Source organism: Pongo pygmaeus, chromosome 4 (genome assembly GCF_028885625.2).
Source record: "Pongo pygmaeus isolate AG05252 chromosome 4, NHGRI_mPonPyg2-v2.0_pri, whole genome shotgun sequence".
NCBI lineage: Eukaryota > Metazoa > Chordata > Mammalia > Primates > Hominidae > Pongo > Pongo pygmaeus.
In genome coordinates, this window is record NC_072377.2 from 152,734,032 (window position 1) to 152,756,419 (window position 22,388).

The following is a 22,388-nucleotide window of genomic DNA, read 5'->3' on the forward strand; positions in this document are numbered from 1 at the left end:
CCAGGCAACACAGAGAGACTCCTGTCTCTACAAAAAATTTTAAAATATTAGCCAGGCACGGTGGCACATGCCTGTAGTTCTAGCTACTTAGCAGAATGAGGTGGGAGTGTTGCTAGAGCCCAGGAGTTGGAGGCTGCAATGAGCTATGATTGCATCACTGCACTCCAGGCTGGACAACAGAACAAGATTATATATATATATATATAAAACAAGATTATATTATATACATAACAAGATTATATATAGATATCTTATATCTATATATATATAAAATCTTGTTATATATATGTAATCTTGTTCTGTTGTCCAGCCTGGAGTGCAGTGGTGCTATATATATATATATATATATATATATGATCTTGCTTGCATATATATATAGTTTTTAAAGGAATGGGCTGCTTTAGTGAAATTCCATTAGGGCAAGACAATCATTTGATAGAGATGCAATGGAGAAGATTCAAACTTCATAGGTAGAGATTGAATAAAGTGCCTTTAAAACATATTTCTTCTCTGAAATTTTACTTTCTCTGTTTTTTTCCTGTGTTATGAGTTTATATCTAATCGGTCAATCAAGTTATCAGGTTTGAAAGATTATACCATGACAGTAACAACTTTTTTTGCTACTGTTGGTAGGATCCGTGTCGTGAATTTCGAAGCATGCAGAGAAATGGGAAGCTTATCTGCACCAGAGAAAATAACCCTGTTCGAGGCCCATATGGCAAGATGCACATCAATAAATGTGCTATGTGTCAGAGCATCTTGTACGTAAAAAGGTTTATCAATAAATTTGATAGTTGTGCCTGTTTGCCAGAAATTAGTTCTTGTTACTTTTAAAACCTAAGATACTTGGCATCACACATTAATGATATGATAGCTCCTCTCTTTTGAAGAGACAATTTCCAAAGCACTTTCACAAGGATTTTTTTATTTTGATGTTGAGAAGCATAATCATACCCGGAACCTCTGGGGTAGGAAGAGGTAGCTTATCAATTAAGTAACCTGGGACAGGCCAGTTCATTGTGCAGAGCCTCAGTTCCTCCTGAGGGAAAAATGACTGCACAATATAGTTTTGTGGAGATTCAAGGACATTTTAAAAATGTTTATGAACTTCAAAGCATTATACCTATGTAAATAACATTCAAGGACATTTTTAAAATGTTTATGAACTTCAAAGCATTATACCTATGTAAATAACAATCAAAATTGTGAGTTTAGTTATAATTTAATTGGAAAAGTAAAAATGAGAATTATAGCAACTTTCTAGATGAAAGTCTTAAGTATGTTATATTAAGGAAAAATAAAGACCTTTTAGGATCATATTTTTCTGGGTAAGAGTATAGTAACAGCATCTATGAAAGTTGGTAGCATTGCCACAAATATATTATCATGAAAATTCCAACAATCAGAACTGATTAGCTTATAAAAAATATTCTTAGAATTTTTTTTAGGTATAAGAAAACAGTGTTAGATTTGCTAATGTTTAGAATTGCAGAAATACTTGGTTAAAGACAATTCAGTAACAACCCTTGAAAAATTACCCTATCTTTATTTTTTATTATTCTGCAGTGATCAAGAAGCTAATGAAAGAAAAAAGAAAGATGAAGAGAAATCAAGTAGCAAGCCCTCAAATAATGCAAAGGTTATTTATTAAAAGATACCAAAATAACCATTTTATTTTTCACCCTCATAATTTTGCATTCTTCTCCAGTTTTGGGAATAATAAAGATATTAATCTCTGAACTTCAAAGAAAATTGATTTTGCTTGTCTTGTCATTTTGGATCACAACAAGATTTTTGGGGGGCTTTGGGGGTTTGATGCCTTTTTTGATTTTGTCGAAAATTCTCTGAGAGTGTGTGTCAATTATTGTTTTAGTCTTTCCTCCTTGGGAGAAATATGGATTGAAAAGTAGAGGGTAAAATTCTTTACCAACTCAACTGCATGCTTATCTTTGACACTTTAAGTGTGAAATAAGGCTTTGGGTAGCTTGCTGATGTCTATTTTAATAACTCAGGCAATATAAACCAATCTAAGTCTCCCTTTTAGCTTCCCTTCTGTTTTCACCAGATGATTCTATCAGCATTAAAGAATCAGCAGTGTGCATGCGTGATGCTTTCTTTTCTATTTCTTTTTCAAGACTACAAAGAAGACATCTTCATTCAATTCTTTAACCGTAACAATCACATTTGTAGAGTTAGATCCCTGAGCAATTGTCCTTTTGTCAAAAGCATGCTTCATGGGGAAAATGGGGAAAGGAAGGATAGATGAATGGGAGAAAAAAACAGGAAGGTCTATCAAGTGTTGTTTTATGTTTCCCTACATTTTTCAGGACCAGTGCAGACAGGTTCAGAATGAAGCGGAGGATGCAAAATTTAGACAACCTGTGCGTTCCTTGGCCTCTGTTGCCAGGATAAGTACAGTGAGTCTGAGCCCAGAGCTAAGAGAGGACTTCCTAAAACCAAGTTTGAAAAAATCACTAAGCCAAAAAGGGACAAAGCCACGTTCACTTTCCGTTTCTCATTTTCTAGGATGAGTGCAGTGAATTTCGAAACTATATAAGGAACAATGAACTCATCTGCCCTAGAGAGAATGACCCAGTGCACGGTGCTGATGGAAAGTTCTATACAAACAAGTGCTATATGTGCAGAGCTGTCTTGTGAGTAAGAGGATTCTGCTCCCCCTGTAGCTAGCAGGGGAACTGCATTTTTAGAAACTGCTGATTGAATAAGTTTGTATATTTGTGAACCCCATGGGATTTTAAAAATAAGTCTTTAGAATTAAAGCCCCCAAATTGAGAACACCTGATATAGTAGAAAGAACACTGAGACTTAGAGACAGAAATTCCCTATGTAAGTTCTAACCAAGCTGTATACTAGCTGTGTCATTAAACAATTTGTTTTCAACTTTCAGCGTCATAATTAGAAGAAATTCTTCAAGATCTTTATTCCACAACTAGATCAGACTCAATTGAGATGCCTTTAAAAATAAATTCAAATTTTTACACCCCAAAATATATTATATCAGAATCTTGGGGCTATGGAATTTGTTTTTTAGAGAGAGTTTCTAGGTTATTCTAAAAAGCAAATAGAAATGGAGACCAATGGACATTATAAATGATGATGATGATGATGATGATGATGATGATGATGGTTGTAAAGCACACTGTGAACACAACAGTAATCAAATTTATTTAGCTTTTCATAGCGAGTGTTCTTTGAGGGGGGAATTACCAAATACTACTCTCATTTTATGTTCTAGAAAATCAAAACTTAAGAACATTAACCCACTTGTCATCTGTTAAGTGATGAAAGTTCTAAACCAGCTCCTAATTGTGTACTTTTCTTAATATGTCATACTGGTCACTATCTCAGTGTTCTGTGATTCTGTTTTATTTATTTATTTATTTATTTATTTATTTATTTATTTATTGAGACAGAGTCTCACTCTGTTGCCCAGGTTGGAGTGCAATGGTGCGGTCTCAGTTCACTGCAACCTCTGCCTCCCGCGTTCAAGAGATTCTCCTGCCTCAGCCTTTCGAGTAGCTGGGATAACAGGTGTGCACCACCATGCCCAGCTAATTTTTGTATTTTTAGTAGAGATGGAGTTTCACCATGTTGGCCAGGCTGGTCTCCAACTCCTGACCTCAGGTGATTCGCCAGCCTATGCCTTCCAAAATGTTGGGGTTACAGGCATGAACTAGCATGCCTGGCCTCTGTCATATTTTATGAGGATTGCTTAACTTCTTACTGGAATTTATGGGAACTGTTTCTTATTTTAAATTATTTTTTATTTTCTTCTCTAGTCTAACAGAAGCTTTGGAAAGGGCAAAACTTCAAGAAAAGCCATCCCATGTTAGAGCTTCTCAAGAGGAAGACAGCCCAGACTCTTTCAGTTCTCTGGTAAGGAGGACTATTTCTGAAAAGCTACTTATCAATTTAATTTTCTTGATTTTTTTTGACCTGTTGCTATTTGCTATTTTCATAGAAGGGTCTGAGGTTTGCTGATTCAGTGCAGCCTGAAGTCCTTTGAGGACTATATGCAGTTTATGCTTGGTGAGAGTTCTGGGATTTCTCATTAGTGCCTTATCCTGTGCCCTTTGAGATTATTTGCCCTGCTTCAATTTAGTACATTTTGAAATTTACAATGTGTGTGTGGAATAATTGTGACTAATCTCACATATGGTAAAATACATAGTCTCAATTCTGTAATTTTAGCATACGTCTTGGTATTCTTAGCTTCCTCACCTGGCTTCCGCTTATTTCCCTCCTCCAACCAAATCCGTTTCTACATCCTGGAACTCTATGCCAAGCATGCTCACAGGTATAAATTTCCGCAAATTAGCAATTCGGAGTAGCTAAAACTTCTTGTTTAAAATATAGGCTGAGCTGGGTGCAGTGGCTCATGCCTATAACCCCAGCACTATGGGAGGCCAAGGCGGGCAGATCCCTTGGCCCCAGGAGTTTGAGACCACTGTGGGCAACATGGTGAAACTCTGTCTCTAGAAAACATACAAAAAAAAAAAAATTAGCTGGGCATGGTGCCTTGTGCCTGTAGTTCCAGCTACTTGGGAGGCTGAGGTGGAAGGATGGCTTGAGCCCAGGAGGGCGAGGCTACCATGAGCCATGATAGTGCCACTGCACTCCAGCCTGGGTGACAGAACAGGACCCCACCTCTCTCTCTTCCTCTCTCTCATAGCTGATGGTCACCAGTAATGTAAGTATTAGTGTACATTAGCATGATAGGATTTACTTTGTAGAGCCTTGGCAAGATGAGGAGTAGAAAGGAGCAAAGAGGATATGAGATCATCAAGCAGATTCTCAGACTGGGCCCTAAAAGGAAGATTTTTAGCACCCAGGCTGATGACCCAGAAAAGGAGAAAGAAAGGTATCAAACATGAATTTTACCTCATTATTCACCCAATTCAACTAGGGTAATAGATGAGTTACATACATGAAATATGCATTAATTACATATTTCTGGTAAATTGAGCTCCACATCAGGGATCCAAAGGCATGGAGAAGAGCTATTAACAAAATCTGTTTTTTTTTTAAATACTAAAGTATAATGGTTACATAGAAGAAATGCACATATGCAAGTAAACAGCTAAATGAAATGTCACAAAGTGATCATACCTGTGATAGCAGCAAGAAATAAGATATCATCGGCAGACCAGTAGCCCCCTCATTCTCCCTTATAAGCTAGTCTGTTTTGGAGCTGAGATTTCTTTTGGAGAAATAAATCTTTCATTATTCATTTTTTTCATCAAGCCGGCAGTCCTTTTGTCAGTCTACAAATACTTACTGAGCACCTGCTATTTTTCCAGGCGTTATTTATTTATTTATTTATTTATTTATTTATTTTTTGAGACGGAGTCTCGCTCTTTCGCCCAGGCCGGAGTGCAGTGGCGCGATCTCAGCTCACTGCAAGCTCCGCCTCTGCAGTTCACGCCATTCTCCTGCCTCAGCCTCCCAAGTAGCTGGGACTACAGGTGCCCGCCACCACGCTAATTTTTTGTATTTTTAGTAGAGACGGGATTTCACTGTGTTAGCCACGATGGTCTCGATCTCCTGACCTCGTGATCCGCCCACCTCGGCCTCCCAAAGTGCTGGGATTATAGGCGTGAGCCACCGCGTCCGGCCTCCAGGCATTATTTATGCATGCTAGGTTAATAGCCATAAACAAAACAGATAGCGCTCACTACATGAAGTTCATAGCATATTGGAAAAGCAGATACAATAAATAATATGAATAAATGAAAAAATAATGCCAAGGAGGAAATAAGGCAGAAAAAAATGGTACAGTAAATTCTGAGATGGGGAGGGGATACAATTTTAAGTGACATATACAGAGAATAACTCTCTCAGAAGGTGACATTTACATCAAGACCTAAGGGTATTGATTCTGTAGGTATATCTGAGGAGAACATATTCCAGGGAGAAAACATAGCAAAGCGTTTAGTGTTGAAATAGAGCTTCCTCAGCTGTAGAAGAGGAAGTCAGGAAGCTAATGGGAGGCCATGTTATAAAGGGTTTTGTAGACAATTTTAAAGACTTTGCCTAATATTCTGAATGAAGGTTTTGAGAAGACTAATATGATTTGATTTATGTTTTAAAGGAATAACTTTGCCTGATACCTATTGAAAACACTGCAGGGAGGCAAGGGCTGGACAGCTAGTTAGCTATTGCAGTAGTCTACAGAAGAGATGATGCTGGTTTATACCATGTTAATAGTGGTGGAGCTCTTGAGAGGTGGTAAGATACTGGGTCTGTTTTGAAGGTGGAGTCAACAGAATTTTTTGAGTTGATGTACTACGTTAAACAAATAAAAAGAGAGAGACAGTAAGGAACATTGTAGTACCTTTTGAACATTATAGCACCAGTTACCTGAAAAAATACGAATGACATATCTGGTTGAGTCTAACCTTTGCCAGGCTTACATATAAGTTACTTATCTAAATTCTCTGTGAATATTTATACCAATATGGAACTCACCACAATCTAAAGCAATTCATTTAGGTGTTTGAATCATTTATCAAAACAAAGGAACAAGTACACAAAGACTGCTTGACTCCTCCAAAATGAGTATTAACAGATATAATACTATTAAATTTTCTATGTCGTCTTTGTATCTGTTTTCAGTAAGTAGTTTTCAAGGAATTTATTAATTTCATCTATGTTGTCAAATTTTTTGGCATATAGTTATTTATAACATTTCTAAATTATTCTTTTAATATCTACAGCTCATATAGTGATGACCTTTTATCTCTAATATTGGTAATATATGTTTTCTTGACTCTGGTCAATTTTGCAAATAGCTTATCAACTTATTCTTTTCAAGCAGCTAACTTTTGGCTTTGTTCTGTTTTCTGTTTCATCAATTTCTCCTCTTTATTATTTATTTTAAAAAATTTTCTGTGCTCATCATTGGCTAGCTCCTTCAGATGAAAGTTTAGATCATCCGTTTTAGGATCTCCTTCTTTTCTAATATATGTATTAAAGTTATAATTTTCCCCCAAATTACTGCTTTGGCTGCTGGGATTTGATAGGTTGTATTTTCTTTGTGATTCATTTCATTTCTAAATTCTATGATTACTTTGAGTCATGAGTTATTTAGAACTCATCCTTTTACTTATAAATATATTTCTTATAAATATTATATAGTTGATTCTTTTTGTTCTTCCAGTTAGATAATTTCTGTCTTTTAACTGGAGTACTTACTTGTTAATATTCTATGTAATTACTGATACCATTGGATTTAAGTTTTCCATCATCCTATTTGCTTTTGAATACTTTTTTTATATTTTGGCTCTACTTTTTGCCTTTTTAAAAAACTAATCAAGTTCTTGGAATTATCATTAATTATTAAACTCATACTTCCAAAACACTACAAAGAGCAAATATGTTTCTTCTTTTACATGGAAAATATACATATATTTTTTACCGTGGAAAACATACTGACAATTAAAATTTACTGAACACTTAGTATGTGACAGATACTGCGCTAAGCATGAAATTACATGCATTATCTGTTTTAATCCCTTAAAGCAGTAATATAAAGTAAGGACTACTATTATTTATGATTTTCTGGTGAGAAAATTAAGGCTGAGAAAAGTTAGATAAGTTACTTCTCTAGTTAGTGGTAGAGCTAGGACTCAAAAACTCGTGCAATTTATGAGTATTTACCTCTGAGTCTTTCCTTTCTAGGCTGTATATAACCAATACCTTCACTTAAAAAGGCGAATATTATTTCTAGCATGCCTATAATTCTAGATTTCTTCTTAAGGGCAGGTAATTGTGTCACATATTATAAAGGATTTTTGCTTTCTTATTGCTTTGCTATTCCTTGTTTCTTTGTTTACTTACCTTATCAAGTTAAAAGTTGCCAAATACAGGAAGTTAAATCCACCTCATATGGTGCAAAATCAATCTTTGAGTTTGAATAACGTATATCACACTCCTTTTACAACCATTTATTTAAGTTGGATTAAGGAACTCAAGAGGTTTTCTTAAGCCCATCCGTCTCCTTGAATGCCATGAAGTAAGTCTGCTTTATTTTTTGCTTCTTCAGGATTCTGAGATGTGCAAAGACTACCGAGTATTGCCCAGGATAGGTTATCTTTGTCCAAAGGATTTAAAGCCTGTCTGTGGTGACGATGGCCAAACCTACAACAATCCCTGCATGCTCTGTCATGAAAACCTGTAAGTATTCAAGTTGCCCCATCATATCTTCCAGTTTAGAATTTCTCAGCTAGAGTGTTAACCCATAGTAATGCACTGATATAAATTTGAAATGTGTTGCAAGTAATTTATTCATCATAGAAGTTAAAAATTCAAAATTTGTGAATTATCTTTCTTATATATAAAATAGAAAAGATTTAAGGCTATTCCTTTGGTAAATTGCTTACCTACATTGTTATATGCTCTACTAAGTAGAAGAGAAAGAAAAAAAATAGTGGGGTTACAACTGCAGAATATTGGTATAATCCTGTGTACAGTCATGGGAGCATGAACATCATTCATTCTGTGTGTAGTGGAGAAAAACAGTAGAGAACTACTGCTATATAAACCCAGCCCAGTGTATTATATCTAAAAGGTCCTGTGACTATAATATAGCCACATATTCCCCATTTCTTTAACCCTGCCTCTTGAAAGAAGTAGTACCTTGCAAAAGGAAAGTGCACTGTACAAAAGAAAGCACAATAAATAAATGGCTGGTCTGATGTCTGCTCTCATATTTCTGACTATCTGGGTATCTGGAGGCATATTATTTCATGATTCTGAATCTCACTCCCTTCATTGGAGAAATGGAGACAGTTCTCTGAGCTGCTGACTTCACAGATGATTGAAAAGAACTGCTAGATATGAAAATATTTTTATCTTAAGTTAAATACAAGGGATTCATTTTAATACTCTTATTGTTGGCTTTAGTTTTGTTGTTGCTACTCTGCTCAAATGCTGTCTGAATTTTTAAATAATTTTTAAATAATTTCCCCTTGCCTCTATGTGCATCCCTTCCCTTCTCCTGGCCACCATTTGGCCAGCTTTCAAGGAGAGAATGGTGACAAACCTTGGTTTTTCCATCTCACCTGACCCCAGACCTACATTGTAGTACTACTTTATCCTTCTTAGGACACTATAAGCAAGGCCCAGAATATGAGGATAGGACTCCCTGATATCCTGCTTTTTAATCCTGGAAAAATATTTAAAAGAAAAAGGTGCTCCTCAGTTCATATGCTTAAAAGCATAAAATCTGAATATAATCTTCATCTATAGGTAAGGTATGGTAGATAAGGCACTTTCAGATTTCAGTCACTGAATCCCTGCAATCTGCTACAGAATGTTATTATCTTTATTGTTCAGAAGGTTAATCTGAGGCTCAGAGAGTCTAGGTAATTTGTTTAAAGTTACAAAGCTAGGAAGCAAATCAGACAGGATTTTGACCTTATAGATTTGGGTCTAAATACAGTTTTCTTTTTTCTCCACTATCCTACTGTTATTTCTAAGACAGTAGTTCCTTAAATTGTCAAAGACCAAAGATTCCTTAGATAATATGAAGAAAGTTACCCCTTTCAAGAAAATTTTAAAAAAAATGTGATATGAACAATCCACACACATAATATTCATAGGCTCATGGAGTACTTGAAATTCATCTGTAGACCTTATAGGTTTTTAAGAATTAAGAAATTCCTGTTTAAGGAATAAATGAATAAATATAACTGTCCAGGAATTCCATTACTATATATACCTTATCTCCACCTCAGAAATCCTTTAATTCCTCTTTCTTGTAAATGTCAGGGCCTAAATTATCCATATAATTTTCTTCAACATTTTCATCAACTTTATAGATCCATAACAAGTGATCTATTTAAGGGAACTTTAGAGTAAGAAACTGAAATGATGAAAATATTAAGAGAGCATACCTCAGGATAGTTTGTTTGCCTAAGGGAGCTGGGAGTAGATATTATAAAGAAGGATCAGGTTATCTGAGGCAAAAGGAAACAATATTCATTTCTAAGGTTTTAGAGAAAGTTATATGAGAGCAATTTCAATTTAAGCAATGCCAAAAGACAAATTGCACTGCCTTGATAGATAATGAGTTTCCCATTACCAGAGGCAAACAAGTACATGTCTGATTCATAATATTTCTCCAGTGAGAGGCATTAAAATTCATACTCCTTAAGATTCATTCCAACTACCAAACCCAGACTGTATCATTTGTGTCTTGTTATATTTTTCCCCAAGTCATATTATTGGTACTCAATATAGTCAAACATCTCTCTGGGATCTGATTCTCGCATCTATAAATGTGAGATCACCTTTAGACCAGATGATCTCCAAGTTTATTTCCAACATTCTCTATGAATATATCAGTGAATGAAATGTGACAGGATAGGTCCAGGGCTAGGGGACAAATCTGGAGCAGAAGAGAGACAGCCTGGATGATACCTACTGAAAATGAAAGTAGTTGAATGCAGATCCCAGCTCCTCCCTCTAAATATAGTTTGGTTTGATACCCAAGTGTCCTGCATGTTGGTCCTTATTTATTTTCTTATTGTAACTGAGAACTTCCTCATTGTTGAAGCATCCTCTGATCTGTTTTAGGATACGCCAAACAAATACACACATCCGCAGTACAGGGAAGTGTGAGGAGAGCAGCACCCCAGGAACCACTGCAGCCAGCATGCCCCCATCTGTAAGTATATAAGTAGACTGGCCTCCATGGTTACGTTGTGAGGAGCAGTGGGTTCTGGTTTTGTTCTCTTCCATTGAGTAATGGACATTTATCTGGCCAGAGAGGTGACACTAGGTCAGGTGACCCAGAATTGGTCACATTTTCACTATAAAGATAATTAAGTAATTACTGAAATAAGTGGAAATAAGTAGCAGTTAATATTTTAAAATATTTAATGTGTTCATTAATAGATTGTTTATGAGCAATGTCTCCAACATAACGTTACTTATTTCAGGATAGGTTTTATTTTCTGTGATCTATAATAAAAAGATGAGACAGAGACCAAGAGAGGTCAGAGAGTGACAGAGTTGGATTTAAACAATTTCTATATAATGCCCATAATCTTGAACTTTACATTGTATTAAATTATTTCCCAGCATTAAAAGTTGACCAATTTCATTTAAACTCTTGAAAGGATGTTTCAACATACGTTACTGGATTTAACTTTCTCTCTGGTGGCTATTTGAATAGTCATCCTCAGAGAGATGGTATGTGACATGAAAAAATAGGAATTTTCAAATAAGAGAAAAATGTTTTGTTATGGGATAAATATGAGTGCAAATTTCAGTTTTTGCTGTGCTTCATATATGAGACTCTTGGCAAATCACATAAATACTCTAAACCAAATATCCCAATGACCTATGAAAATATTCAATAAATACTGACTTTTATACATTTGGCACAGTGTCTGAAAAATTAATGTCACTATTATTATTGTGCCTAAGACCAAAGTATGAATTTAGAAAAAGAGAAGAGTCCAAAGTATGAACTTAGAAAAGCAGACCATGGTATAGTGCTTATTTATTTTTAATAATTTATTTTCAATTGTAGTTTAATAAAATTATATGTAATAAACAATATTTTAATGCATTATATTTAATAAAGCTATTTATTATTATTCACATTCTCTTTGCTCCATTCCACTGCCACAAAAAGCTTTGGCAATAATGGAATCAGAAACTATTCAGCCAGATTTGAAAATCTTAGTCGAACAATACTAGATAAGGCCATATTAAAAACGTCTGCCCAACAATCTTTGTTATGGGAAACTGTGAAAACAAGAATCATAAGCTAGAGTCTTCCTAGTTTCACATTAGCAACTGAAAGCAATGTAGAGGAAGCTGAGGACTGGAATGAAATCAGAAGACCTTATCTTTCTCATGTAGGCTTGACAAAGTTATTTACCCCCCATTTAAAGACCTCTACTCTGGTTCTTTACCGGGATCCATAAAAAGAGAGTTAAAACTTTAACTCTAGTCCCTATATTGTGTTTGCTGTCTTATTATATAGAAATTCTTAGTAGTTTGCTCCCATTTTATTGACAGAATATACTGTTCCCCATCCTCACAAACTCACCTTTTCATATATCTCAGGAGAGAAAGGTCAAAATAGCTTTATGCCAGTCCAATAGACCACACCTTAGACCACACTTCCCTGTAACTCTCATCCTGTGTAGGCAACTTGGAAAAACTGCTTTATAAAGAACTTCCCATAGGTTTATACTGATAAGATGTATTTCTTTAAATAATGAAGAATCTTGCCGTGGCTCAGCACACAAGGTGTTGTAAAAGAGTGCCGTTCTTCCATTTCTGCGTGTATGCTTTCCACTGGAGTTGTATAGCAGGCATTAATAATGACAGAAATTATTATGCTGTTAGTTAATGAAACAAAAACTAAAAGCATCGTGGACACAGGTGGAACTTCAGTCCCTGTGTAAGATTCAAGTGTGTGATCTCGGGTACAGTTGGTACAGACTGGTCATGGCCTAGCATTGTTCTGATGACTAGTAAGGATGTATATACTGGGGTGGAAGCCTATTGTTTGAACTTTATTTCTGGGTGGAAGTTTCTCTAAGAAAGTCTGGAATCTCAAGAATAGAATAAGAGTCCAGGCAGTCACAACTTTCTTGGAAAAGTAGGTTGAGTATCTTGGAACCCACACTTTTGTTACTGAGTACATAATACTTTCTATTATGCAATAACTATTATACAGTAACTACTGAGATTTACATAGGTCTTTAGAGTTTTATGTGCATTTTCTGTTTGTACTGTTACAATAGTCATTTGATTAGGGCAGGTATCACTGTCTTTCACATTTTACAGAAAATCATCCTGGGGGAAAATGTCACTTATTAAAGTCCCTCAGTATAATATCTTGGGTTCATTGTAGATATCCTAACTTCATTTCCAGTGCTCTACTACCATTCCTTAGTTGTCAGGAGATTCTGAAAACTAAGTGCTCTCGAGAAGGCATTATCTCAATTAAAGGATGTTTTGCTATATTGGAAGGAAATTTCTATATTAAGAAAAATACCAATATTATTTTGTGAGATAAATGACTATTCTTATCTATATCTGTCAATTTCATGACAGATTTTCAAGGATTCAGGAAAACTGAAGCTTGCTACTTTCAAACCAAAGAAAACCTTCTGGAGTTGATATAGGCAATGAAGTGGAGATTTGAGTTTGGAATGACAGTGCTGCTCGTGCCCCAGGTGGTACTAGTTGAAGATGTGAAATTATGTGAAAGAAAACTTCCCGAGGCCCTCACCCGCTATAAGATTATTTTTAAATATTCATTTAGTGTTTTAAAGGCTGATTTCAAATATATGGATGAGTCAGGCAAAGGAAGACAGCTGATTACATTCTAGCAGTCTACAACAAACTATAGTAGAAAAAACATTCGTATTACAGGAATTGAATTCAAGTTATGACCTAACATGACAGTGGCAAGTTACTAAACTTCTCTGAAGCTCAATTTCCTCATCTGCAAAATGGTGCTAATGACACCTACTTCTTTTTCATCAGCATGAAGGCTGCATGTAATCAAAGGCAGAATTAAGCCATGTTCATATTTGTGTCCACCTCAACACGTAGTACATACTAGGTGCTCAATATTTGTTGTATCAAACTGGATAAAATGTGAAAGTGATTTTAAATTGCTACTTCTTTGCAGAATGCAGAATCTATGGATTTCTTTGATTAAGATGCAGCTATAAATATACAGCCCACATTTCTGCAATATCTCTGGGTTCTAGCATCTAACCTACCCATCTTCTCTTCTAGGACGAATGACGGGAAGATTGTTGAAAGCCATGAGGGAAAAAACAAACCCCAATTCTGAATCACCTACCTTCACCATATGTATATACAAAGAATTCTTTGGAGCTTGTCTTATTTGCTATAGAAAACAATACAGAGCTGTTGGGAATGGACTCACTGATTTTCAGTCTTTTCCATCTCTTTCCTCCTAGACTCTGTGATCTGAGGGTATAAAGACATCTCCACCAAGTCTGAGCCCTCAAAATGTCCTGATTACAATGCTGTCTGTTCCAACTGCCTGTTCAATAAAAGTAAACTCAGCAGAACACCCTTTCAGGGATTTCTTTCTCACTGTCTGGAAAATAGATATTTGCTTTTAAAGAAACTGAATAAACTCTACCCTTTTGTCTTTTTGTCTTGCTAAACCCATTGGTGGACAGAGAATGTTCACTTTTTTCCTGCTTAAGTTGCTGTCATAGCTGAGAAGGACTGTCTAGAAGAGAGGTGGGGAGATATGGGTTCCCATCAGCCAACAGCTATACAAAGTTAAACTAGCTATAAATCAGCTTCATCTTAAGTATTCATTACCATACCAGCTCCCCTTTCTGCATTTTCATGAATGGGATAACTGCCTCTCAGTTATTTAGGTCCCATCCAAAGACATAAACCAGTAAGTTTTCATGTCTATTCATTAAGTTACCTCTTGACAATTTCCTATATCACAGCCTTGTACCCATAATCTGGGAAGAACTAAGAAAATTAATTACCAATTTGTGTAAGCATCTACAGTGGCACTCTCCAATAGAAATGTAATTTAAGCCATATATGCAATTTTAAATTTTCTAGAGGTTACAAATAATAATTATAAAATTATTAATTTTAATAATATATTTCATTTAGCTTAAGATATCAAAACTATTAATATAATCAATATAAACTTTTAAATTTACTAAGTCTTTGATTTTGGTGTATATTTTACACTTACAGCACATCTCAGTGTGGACCAGCCACATTTCAAGTACTCAAGAGATACATGTGGGTAGAGATCACCGTATTAGGCAACGCAGTGCTGCCATGAGCTAATGGACGTGGGAAATCAGAGGAGGAATGCAGGCACTAGGTAGGGGTGGATGAAATGCTTGTAAGCACCTTCCTCTATGCTGAAACTCTGTAAATCCCTACTCTACCTAGTCGCTTTGTTCACTTGAAAATTCTGGGCTAGTTCTGAATACACTCCATAGGGAGAAATTATATGGAAAATCCATTTTGCTGCAAGACGTTTTCAGCTCCAGAAGAACTAGCCTGATGTGACAGATTTACTTGGATTTGGGAAGTTAATTTGTTATTTTTCCCCTCTTTTTTTTAAGTCTCTACTAGCTCAATTAAAATATCTCTGGGTTCTAGCATCTAACCTACCCGTCTTCTCTTCTAGGATGAATGATGGGAAGATTATTGAAAAATATCACTAAATCCTATTTTTCCTTTGTAACTGAGTGAAAATAAATTATCCCTTATGCTGCATTCTTTTCTATGTTACATTAAGAAAAAAAGAAGAAGGGTCAATAAATAATTTTTTCAAGCATGAGAAATATGGAGTAATTCCTGTTGAATTATTATTATTATTATTTGGCAATTTCAGGATGTACAGGATGGGTTCAGAGTGCCCATGACATATGAGATTTTATCTTCTTCCTGTTCACTTATAGGAAATCCAGAAAAACTCTTTTTCTGGCTAAAACATATGTTTTTCTGAGAAGGTGTTTTGTTATGTCATTTTGAATATTTGATTAGAATATAAACACAAACATATTTATTTTATTATTATTAATATACTCAAAGGGCATTCTTATCCTGTCCTTAAGACTTAACCAATTCTTGGTAATCATTCTGAGTACAGAGAAAGCGTTTGGCTTAGGGATAGAGTGGGGTAGAGGATATAATAGTCTGGAATGGGATGAGACAAAGAAATGAGGAGAAGCCCAGTGACCTCAGGAGTAAGAATCAAAGGTGGAGGGCAGGGTGGGTGCAGAGGTCAGGAATAGAACATGACCAAGGAAAATATCGTAGAAAATAGTGTGAGGCTCAAGGATTGGGGTTAAGAGAGTGAATGTGCAGAACACATTGCTTGTGATTTAAAAAGCTAAAAGTTGATTTCTTTTGGGGTGTATACAAACTAGGAGTGTATATAAAATGGAATCTATGTCAAAATGGTAACAAATAAATAGCTTCACTAAATATCAAGTAAACTAATCTTTGAGTTACTTAAGTTATATCCTGAAGGACAGGAGGTAAATGAAAACCAGACCTATCTCACTGAGGCTTCAAAACTAGATCTAAAATTCTAAACCAGAAGGTGATGCTAAGATGGGACTAAAGAAAGCCAAAATGCTTCTGTCAGCCCCATCTGTCCACTACTACCAAATAGTTATGCATTTCTCTATATAATTTGATCTTCAGATTTCATTTTGCATTAAGGGTATTCAGAGATCTGTCCCTTTCAAACTCCTATTTTCTCATATTAGAAGTCCTCCTGAAGCCTTCCCATTTCTTTCAGGCTTCAGAAATGCCAAGGATGTGGAGAAAAAAGAACGTTTACATACTTTTGGTGAAAATATAAATTATTTTAAACTCTGTGGAAAACAGTATGGAGACATCTCAAAAAACTAAAAATAGAACTACCATTTGACCCAGCAATTCCACTACTAAGCATCTACCCAGAGGAAAATAATCATTATATTAAAAAGACACCTGCACTAGGACGTTTATCACAGCACAATTCACAGTAGCAAAATCATGGAACCAACCTAAGTATCCATCAGCAGTTGATTGGATTAAAAATGTGGTATATATGCACCACGGAATCCAATGCAGCCACAAAAAGGAAGGAAGTCATGTCCTTTGCAGCAACATGGATAGAGTTGGAGGCCATCATCCTAAGTGAACTAACTCAGAAACAGAAAATCAAAGATTGCATATTCTCGGTTATAAGTGGCACTCATGGACATAAAGACAGATAATAAACTCTGAGGACTCCAAAGGGAGGGATGGGAGAGGGATGAGGGTTGAAAAATTACCTGTTTGATATAATGTTCACTATTTGGGTGATAAGTACACTAGAAGTCTACCATTATACAATATACCCATATAATAACATGCACATTTACTCCTTGAATCTAAAATTAGAAATGAAACAAAACTTCAAGTTACCTCTGGAACCAACAGCAAATAATTCTGTAGTTGATTAGTAATTCCTGCCATAGGCACAGGGAGAAGTAACAAAGGCAGGAACATCAGGTATTTGCCATCCCACAATAGGGCAGATACTTAGGAACTGAGCAGATCTAAGTTCAAATCCTGACTTTGTCACTCACTAACTCTATGACAATGAAAATGCTACTTTATCTCTCTGGGTCTTCATTTCCTCTATAAAAGGGGGGCTAATAATTTCTACCTTACAGGTTACAATGAGGATTATATTATACAGTTTATGAATGCCATAAACTGAAGATCTCATATACATTAAGAGCTCAATAAATGCTTGTTATCATTATTTAATATAAAAACAGTAAGTTGTCAGAATTTTGCCTATTCAATAAGCTCTCTAATTCAATTAATTTCCTTGTGATTTTTTTTCTGTTTTAACCTCAAAAATATTTTTGAGAACATAAATTTTAAAAAATTATAATTTTAGAAAATACAAAAGTATGCATTGTTTCTAATTTTCTTGAAACATACCATTTTCTTCACCAGTTTTTAATCTTTTCTTTTAAATAAGCACTCATGTCCTGTGGATATCTTGGATCAGGATTTGCTGTTGTTTATTTGTACCTAATTTTCACTCTAATAAAATGGATTGGATACTATAGCACAGTATTAAAGAAAAAAAAAGAAAGAAACTAAGGAAAGCACTTATCTAGACTATGGATCTCCAAACTTTTCCTGTAAAGGACCAAATTGTAACTATTTTTGGTTTTGTGGAATATGTGGTCTCTTTTGTTGCTGCTATTGTATAAACAAATGCAAATAAATTTATATTACGTAAACATGTTCTCACAGCTATATGCCAATAAAACTCTATTTACAAAGTTACATGGTGGGTTGGATCTGACCCTGGCGCTGTAGTTTCCCTGGTGTAGACCAACTAACTTAGTAATGGATGAATGTCCGGCTCTTATCCTTATTTGCAACTTGTCTACGCTTTGCGCCTTCCCACACCTTCAAACACCAACAACATTCTTCATTTTATGATAATAACAGTAATAATTTTTAAAAGTTCACTTTTATAAAAAATATGTGCTTGAAATCATGAAAAACACATAGGAGAAGCTCACATTTGTACCCTAAGTCTATGTGCTATTTTATGGATTGAATATCACTCCCTCAAAATTTGCAGGTTAAACCCTAGCCCCCACAGTAAATGTATTTAGAGATAGAGCTATTAGGGAGGTAATTAAGGTTAAATGGAATTAAAAGGGAAAGACCCTAATCTAACAGGATTGGTGTCCTTATAAAAAGAGGAAGAAACACCAGAGATCTCTCTCTGAATGTGCACAAGGAAGGGTCATTTGAGGACATAGCATAACGGCAGCCACCTGCAAACCAGGATGACAGCCTTCACCAGAAACGGGATTTTCTGGCACCTAGGTCTTGGACTTTTCATCTCCAGAGTGTGAGAAAATACATTTTTGTTGTTTAAGCCACCCAGCCTATGGTACTTTGTTATAGCGGTAGAGCTAACTAGTGTAGTAGTGGCCTTCCTGATTGACTTTGGCCAATGTTACTCTAATGTCTAACCCAGTTAGATTATGAATGAGTCCTCAAATGACACTCGCTGAGGACCTTACTAATGATGATGTCCCAAACTGTTCTTTTCATAGAAAGAAGCAGAATAGGACATCCTGTTCTTTCCTGGGCACCATCCTGGAACAGAGATCCCCTTTTCTTTCCAGTACTGAAATTAATGTTTTAAATAAATAACATATGACAATAAATCATTATTCAAGCATGAAGAGAGAACAGAGAGAAAGATTGTCACTTTTTGATAGGTGCCTGGAAAAAACATCAATTAAAATATTTTTCTTTCTTGATGGAATTTTCATTTGACCACGTAAAAGTTTTTCTTGGATTATTTTGAGGGATGATGCACTGTCTTGCTGCAAGTCATTCTAGGTACTTTATTTTAATTTGCTATAGTGCTTTTAACTATTTCTCAAGTCTATGGACATCTTGCATTCTACATTATTATTATTATTATTTTGAGATGGAGTTTCGGTCTGGTTGCCCAGGCTGGAGTGCAGTGGCACAATCTTGGTTCACTGCAACCTCTGCCTCCCGAGTTCAAGCGATTCTCCTTTCAGCCTCCTGAGTAGCTGAGATTACAGGCGTGTGCAACCACGCCTGGCTAATTTTTTGTATTTTTAGTAGAGACAGAGTTTCACCATGTTGGCCAGGCTGGTCTCAAACTCCTGACCTTAGGAGATCCACCTGCCTCTGCCTCCCAAAGTGCTGGGATTATAGGCATGAGCCACCGCATATGGCCTCTACCTTATTTTTTAACATGTATTTTCTACCCGCTTTCTCACTTCAGCAGACTTTTGCAATAGCCTTCTGCAATACACTTGTTTGTAATATGAATAATTCACATTCATAGGGGAAGGAGGTCGTGGAAGACTTTCAGAATAAAGCTGCGTCTTTACTGAGATGAGAAAAAATAGTATAGAGTTTGGAGAGACAAAAATTCTAAAATGGAAGGAAAAAGGGGAAGAGAAGGACCAAGAATGGATAAAGTGGTTGTGCTAGGAAGAGGGGGCATGTGTAGAAGGGAAAGAGAGCAACACAAGGGCTGTATCTTTTACAATTTGTTTTCAAATGACCTCTTCAAAACACAGATCTGTTCAATTTCCCAACTCAAATTGGTTGAAAAATCCTACTCAGCAGCCAAATTTCATTAGAACAAAACAAAACTAGGCAAACCTGAAATCTATGCATTCTCCTTGTCTTCCTCTTTCCATTTTATCCTTCATGTTATCACCAAATTTGATAAACTTGTTGGTTCCAGCTATCATCCTTCCTTCCTGATTGACTACAACAGCTTTATAATAGGTCTCAGTGCTGTACTCTTTTCTCCTTCATTCCATTCTCCCCTGTGGTAATTACCTAAAGTTAGGATTTGACAGTATTGTGCTTAAAACCTTGAGGTGGCTTCTTCTAACACATGAATTCTCTGTTTACCTCTTCAGCCTCAACACTTTTGTTGCTCTCCTTCCTGTCTACACTTGAATGATTTTCTTGAAATTGTTTCCACATGTCCCCTCTTCCTAACATAACCACTCTATCCATCTCTGCTCCTTCTCTTCCCCTTTTTCTTTCCACTTTAGAAATTTTGCCTCCCCAAACTCTATACTATTTTTTTTCATCTCGGTAAAGATGCTGCTTTATTCTAAAAGCCTTCCACAACCTACTTCCCCATATGAATGGGAATTATTTTTTCATTTGTTATGTTCCTATAACACCCTGTTCTTACACCTATGTTACCCACTGTCACTGTCTACTGACTACTTATTTACAAGTTGGTCTGTCTCACTGGAATGTGACTTCTTTAAAAAGTGACAGTTTATTATTGTTTTTATCCCTACTGCTGAATGCGATGCTGGGCACGAAGCAATTGCTCATTAAAAGTTGTTGAGTAAACTTAGACCTTTAAGATAAGAATTTTAAAAGGGAGTAATATTTAGGACAGACACTCTCAGTTCTGATCAGTAACATAAAGCCTCTACAAGGATAGAGAAGGGAACTTATTTTTCAAAGAACTTAGGGATTATGCATTCTCTTCCAGGTACAGATTAAAAATTGTTAGCACTGATGGAAACAGCTGGCATCGTTGGAAGTAAGCTAGCTCCATGAAGTATGAACTTATGAAATGTACCCATCTCCCCCTGAAGAAGGCTATAATCATGAGGTGATTCTTAGAAATATTAGATAAGCTGCAACTAAAAAGGAGGTCAAAGAGTAGCATGACCCCAGAAAAAATATCCTGTTAAGTGTATTTTTTTTTTTGTAATTAACATTGTACTTTCAACTAATTAATTGTTTTTTATTAGCTAAATACATAATGTGTAGTTGACAAAGATCTCAATCAGGAAAAAGTATTTCTTTAAGGTTGATAAAATCCTGGATTGACAGAACTGGAAGAGACTTAGGGATAATTTATCCAATATCCTTAATATATGGAGATCCTGAAGCTGAGAGGAACAGTGATTTTCTGAGCAAACCTAAGTGAGTATAAATAAGAAATAAAAATTTAAGTGAATGGCTTGTAATCTCATGTTCTTTACACCACATCCTTTAGCCTCATGAATCCTAGTCTTGTGTTCTCTGTATAAATAATATTGTCTATCTGATTGTGTCTTCAGGCAAAAGGAATGGAATTTGTATTCGGCGATCTTAGAAAATTGTTAGTTATCTGCAGAAATGGTCACTTCTGCTTATTTGTAGAATATTTCAATTTTATATCTACAGGATATGAGGTAGAAAAAGTACACTTGTAGATTTAACCCACATATAGCAATGGGGTTAGTGATAAAAAGTGAATTCCAATGCCTTGACTTACATGAAAGAAATCCACAGGGTCAGTTATACAATGAAGGGTTGTCAGCTGTTATATTCTTACTTTGGAATCAACTTTGTTCCTATAGTTTTAAGTAAAAAGAGTTGCCAGAAATTCTACTGCTAAGATCTCTAAAAGTGAGCTCTTAAACATATTTGCTTATGTTCTAGCCTTTGTTTATAGAACAGGCATTGAGGAGTTGAACAGGAAATGTCACATCATTCTTTAGCCAGGAGATATTCCTCACTGAGCTATACATTCAAAAGAAGCAGCTGGATGAGCTCCAGCTGTAAAGGTTTACTCAGGAACTTCTGGTAGGGATGTTTACCCTCAGATTAGCTGTCTTAGTTCATTTTGTTTTGCTATACAGAATATTTGAGGCTAGGTAAATTATAAAGGAAAGAGTTTTTTTTTTTTTTTAGCTCATTGTTCTGCAAGCTAAGTTCAAGAGCATAGCACCACATCTGGCTGGCTTCTGGTGAGGCTACGTTCTGGGTCAAAACATGGTGGAGAAGCATAAAAGTGAGTGGCATGTTCAAAGAGACCTCATGGCGAGAGAGCAAGGAAGAGAGAGAATCTAGGAAGCTGAACTCAATTTTATAACACCTGCTTTCTGGTAACTAATCCAGTCCTGCAATAGTGAGAACCCACTCACTACCAGGGGAGGACATTAATCTATTCATGAGAAATACATATATTTTGGGGTTCTCCAAGGCCCAAACACCTTCCACTAGGCCTCACCTCCCAACATTTACACACCGGAGATCAAATTGCAACATGACCTTTGGCATGTTTAAATGTCATGTGGTTTGGCATGTGCTTTTCCTTGGCAAATGAAGCAAATACCCTATCTTGAGTTAACAGACAATCATCATTGAAAATGTCAATCTTGGATGTGGGAGGGACCCTGCCTTTTTTGTGTATTTATACTTCTATGGGATAGACCACTCTTCTCTCTCTGGACTCCTTGGCTCAGAGCAGCATATCTCCATCATTGGCATTCACCATCACT

General features: G+C 35.9%; 1 protein-coding gene across 3 annotated transcripts in view; it reads left to right on the forward strand.

Moving 5' to 3' along the window:
• The window catches only part of SPINK5 (serine peptidase inhibitor Kazal type 5), a 74,600-nt gene extending 59,309 nt beyond the window's left edge, over positions 1-15,291 (forward strand). For 2 of the 3 annotated variants that reach the window (XM_054489198.1, XM_054489199.1), the window contains exons 27-34: positions 634-761; positions 1,567-1,639; positions 2,328-2,417; positions 2,527-2,654; positions 3,801-3,897; positions 8,066-8,196; positions 10,600-10,690; positions 13,795-15,291. In XM_054489198.1, coding sequence (XP_054345173.1) covers positions 634-761; positions 1,567-1,639; positions 2,328-2,417; positions 2,527-2,654; positions 3,801-3,897; positions 8,066-8,196; positions 10,600-10,690; positions 13,795-13,803 — 747 coding nt within the window. In that variant the 3' untranslated portion in view covers positions 13,804-15,291. The remainder of the gene's footprint in view (positions 1-633; positions 762-1,566; positions 1,640-2,327; positions 2,418-2,526; positions 2,655-3,800; positions 3,898-8,065; positions 8,197-10,599; positions 10,691-13,794) is intronic. The other variant, XM_054489200.1, reaches the window with a different exon arrangement.
• The last annotated feature ends 7,097 nt before the right edge of the window (positions 15,292-22,388 follow it).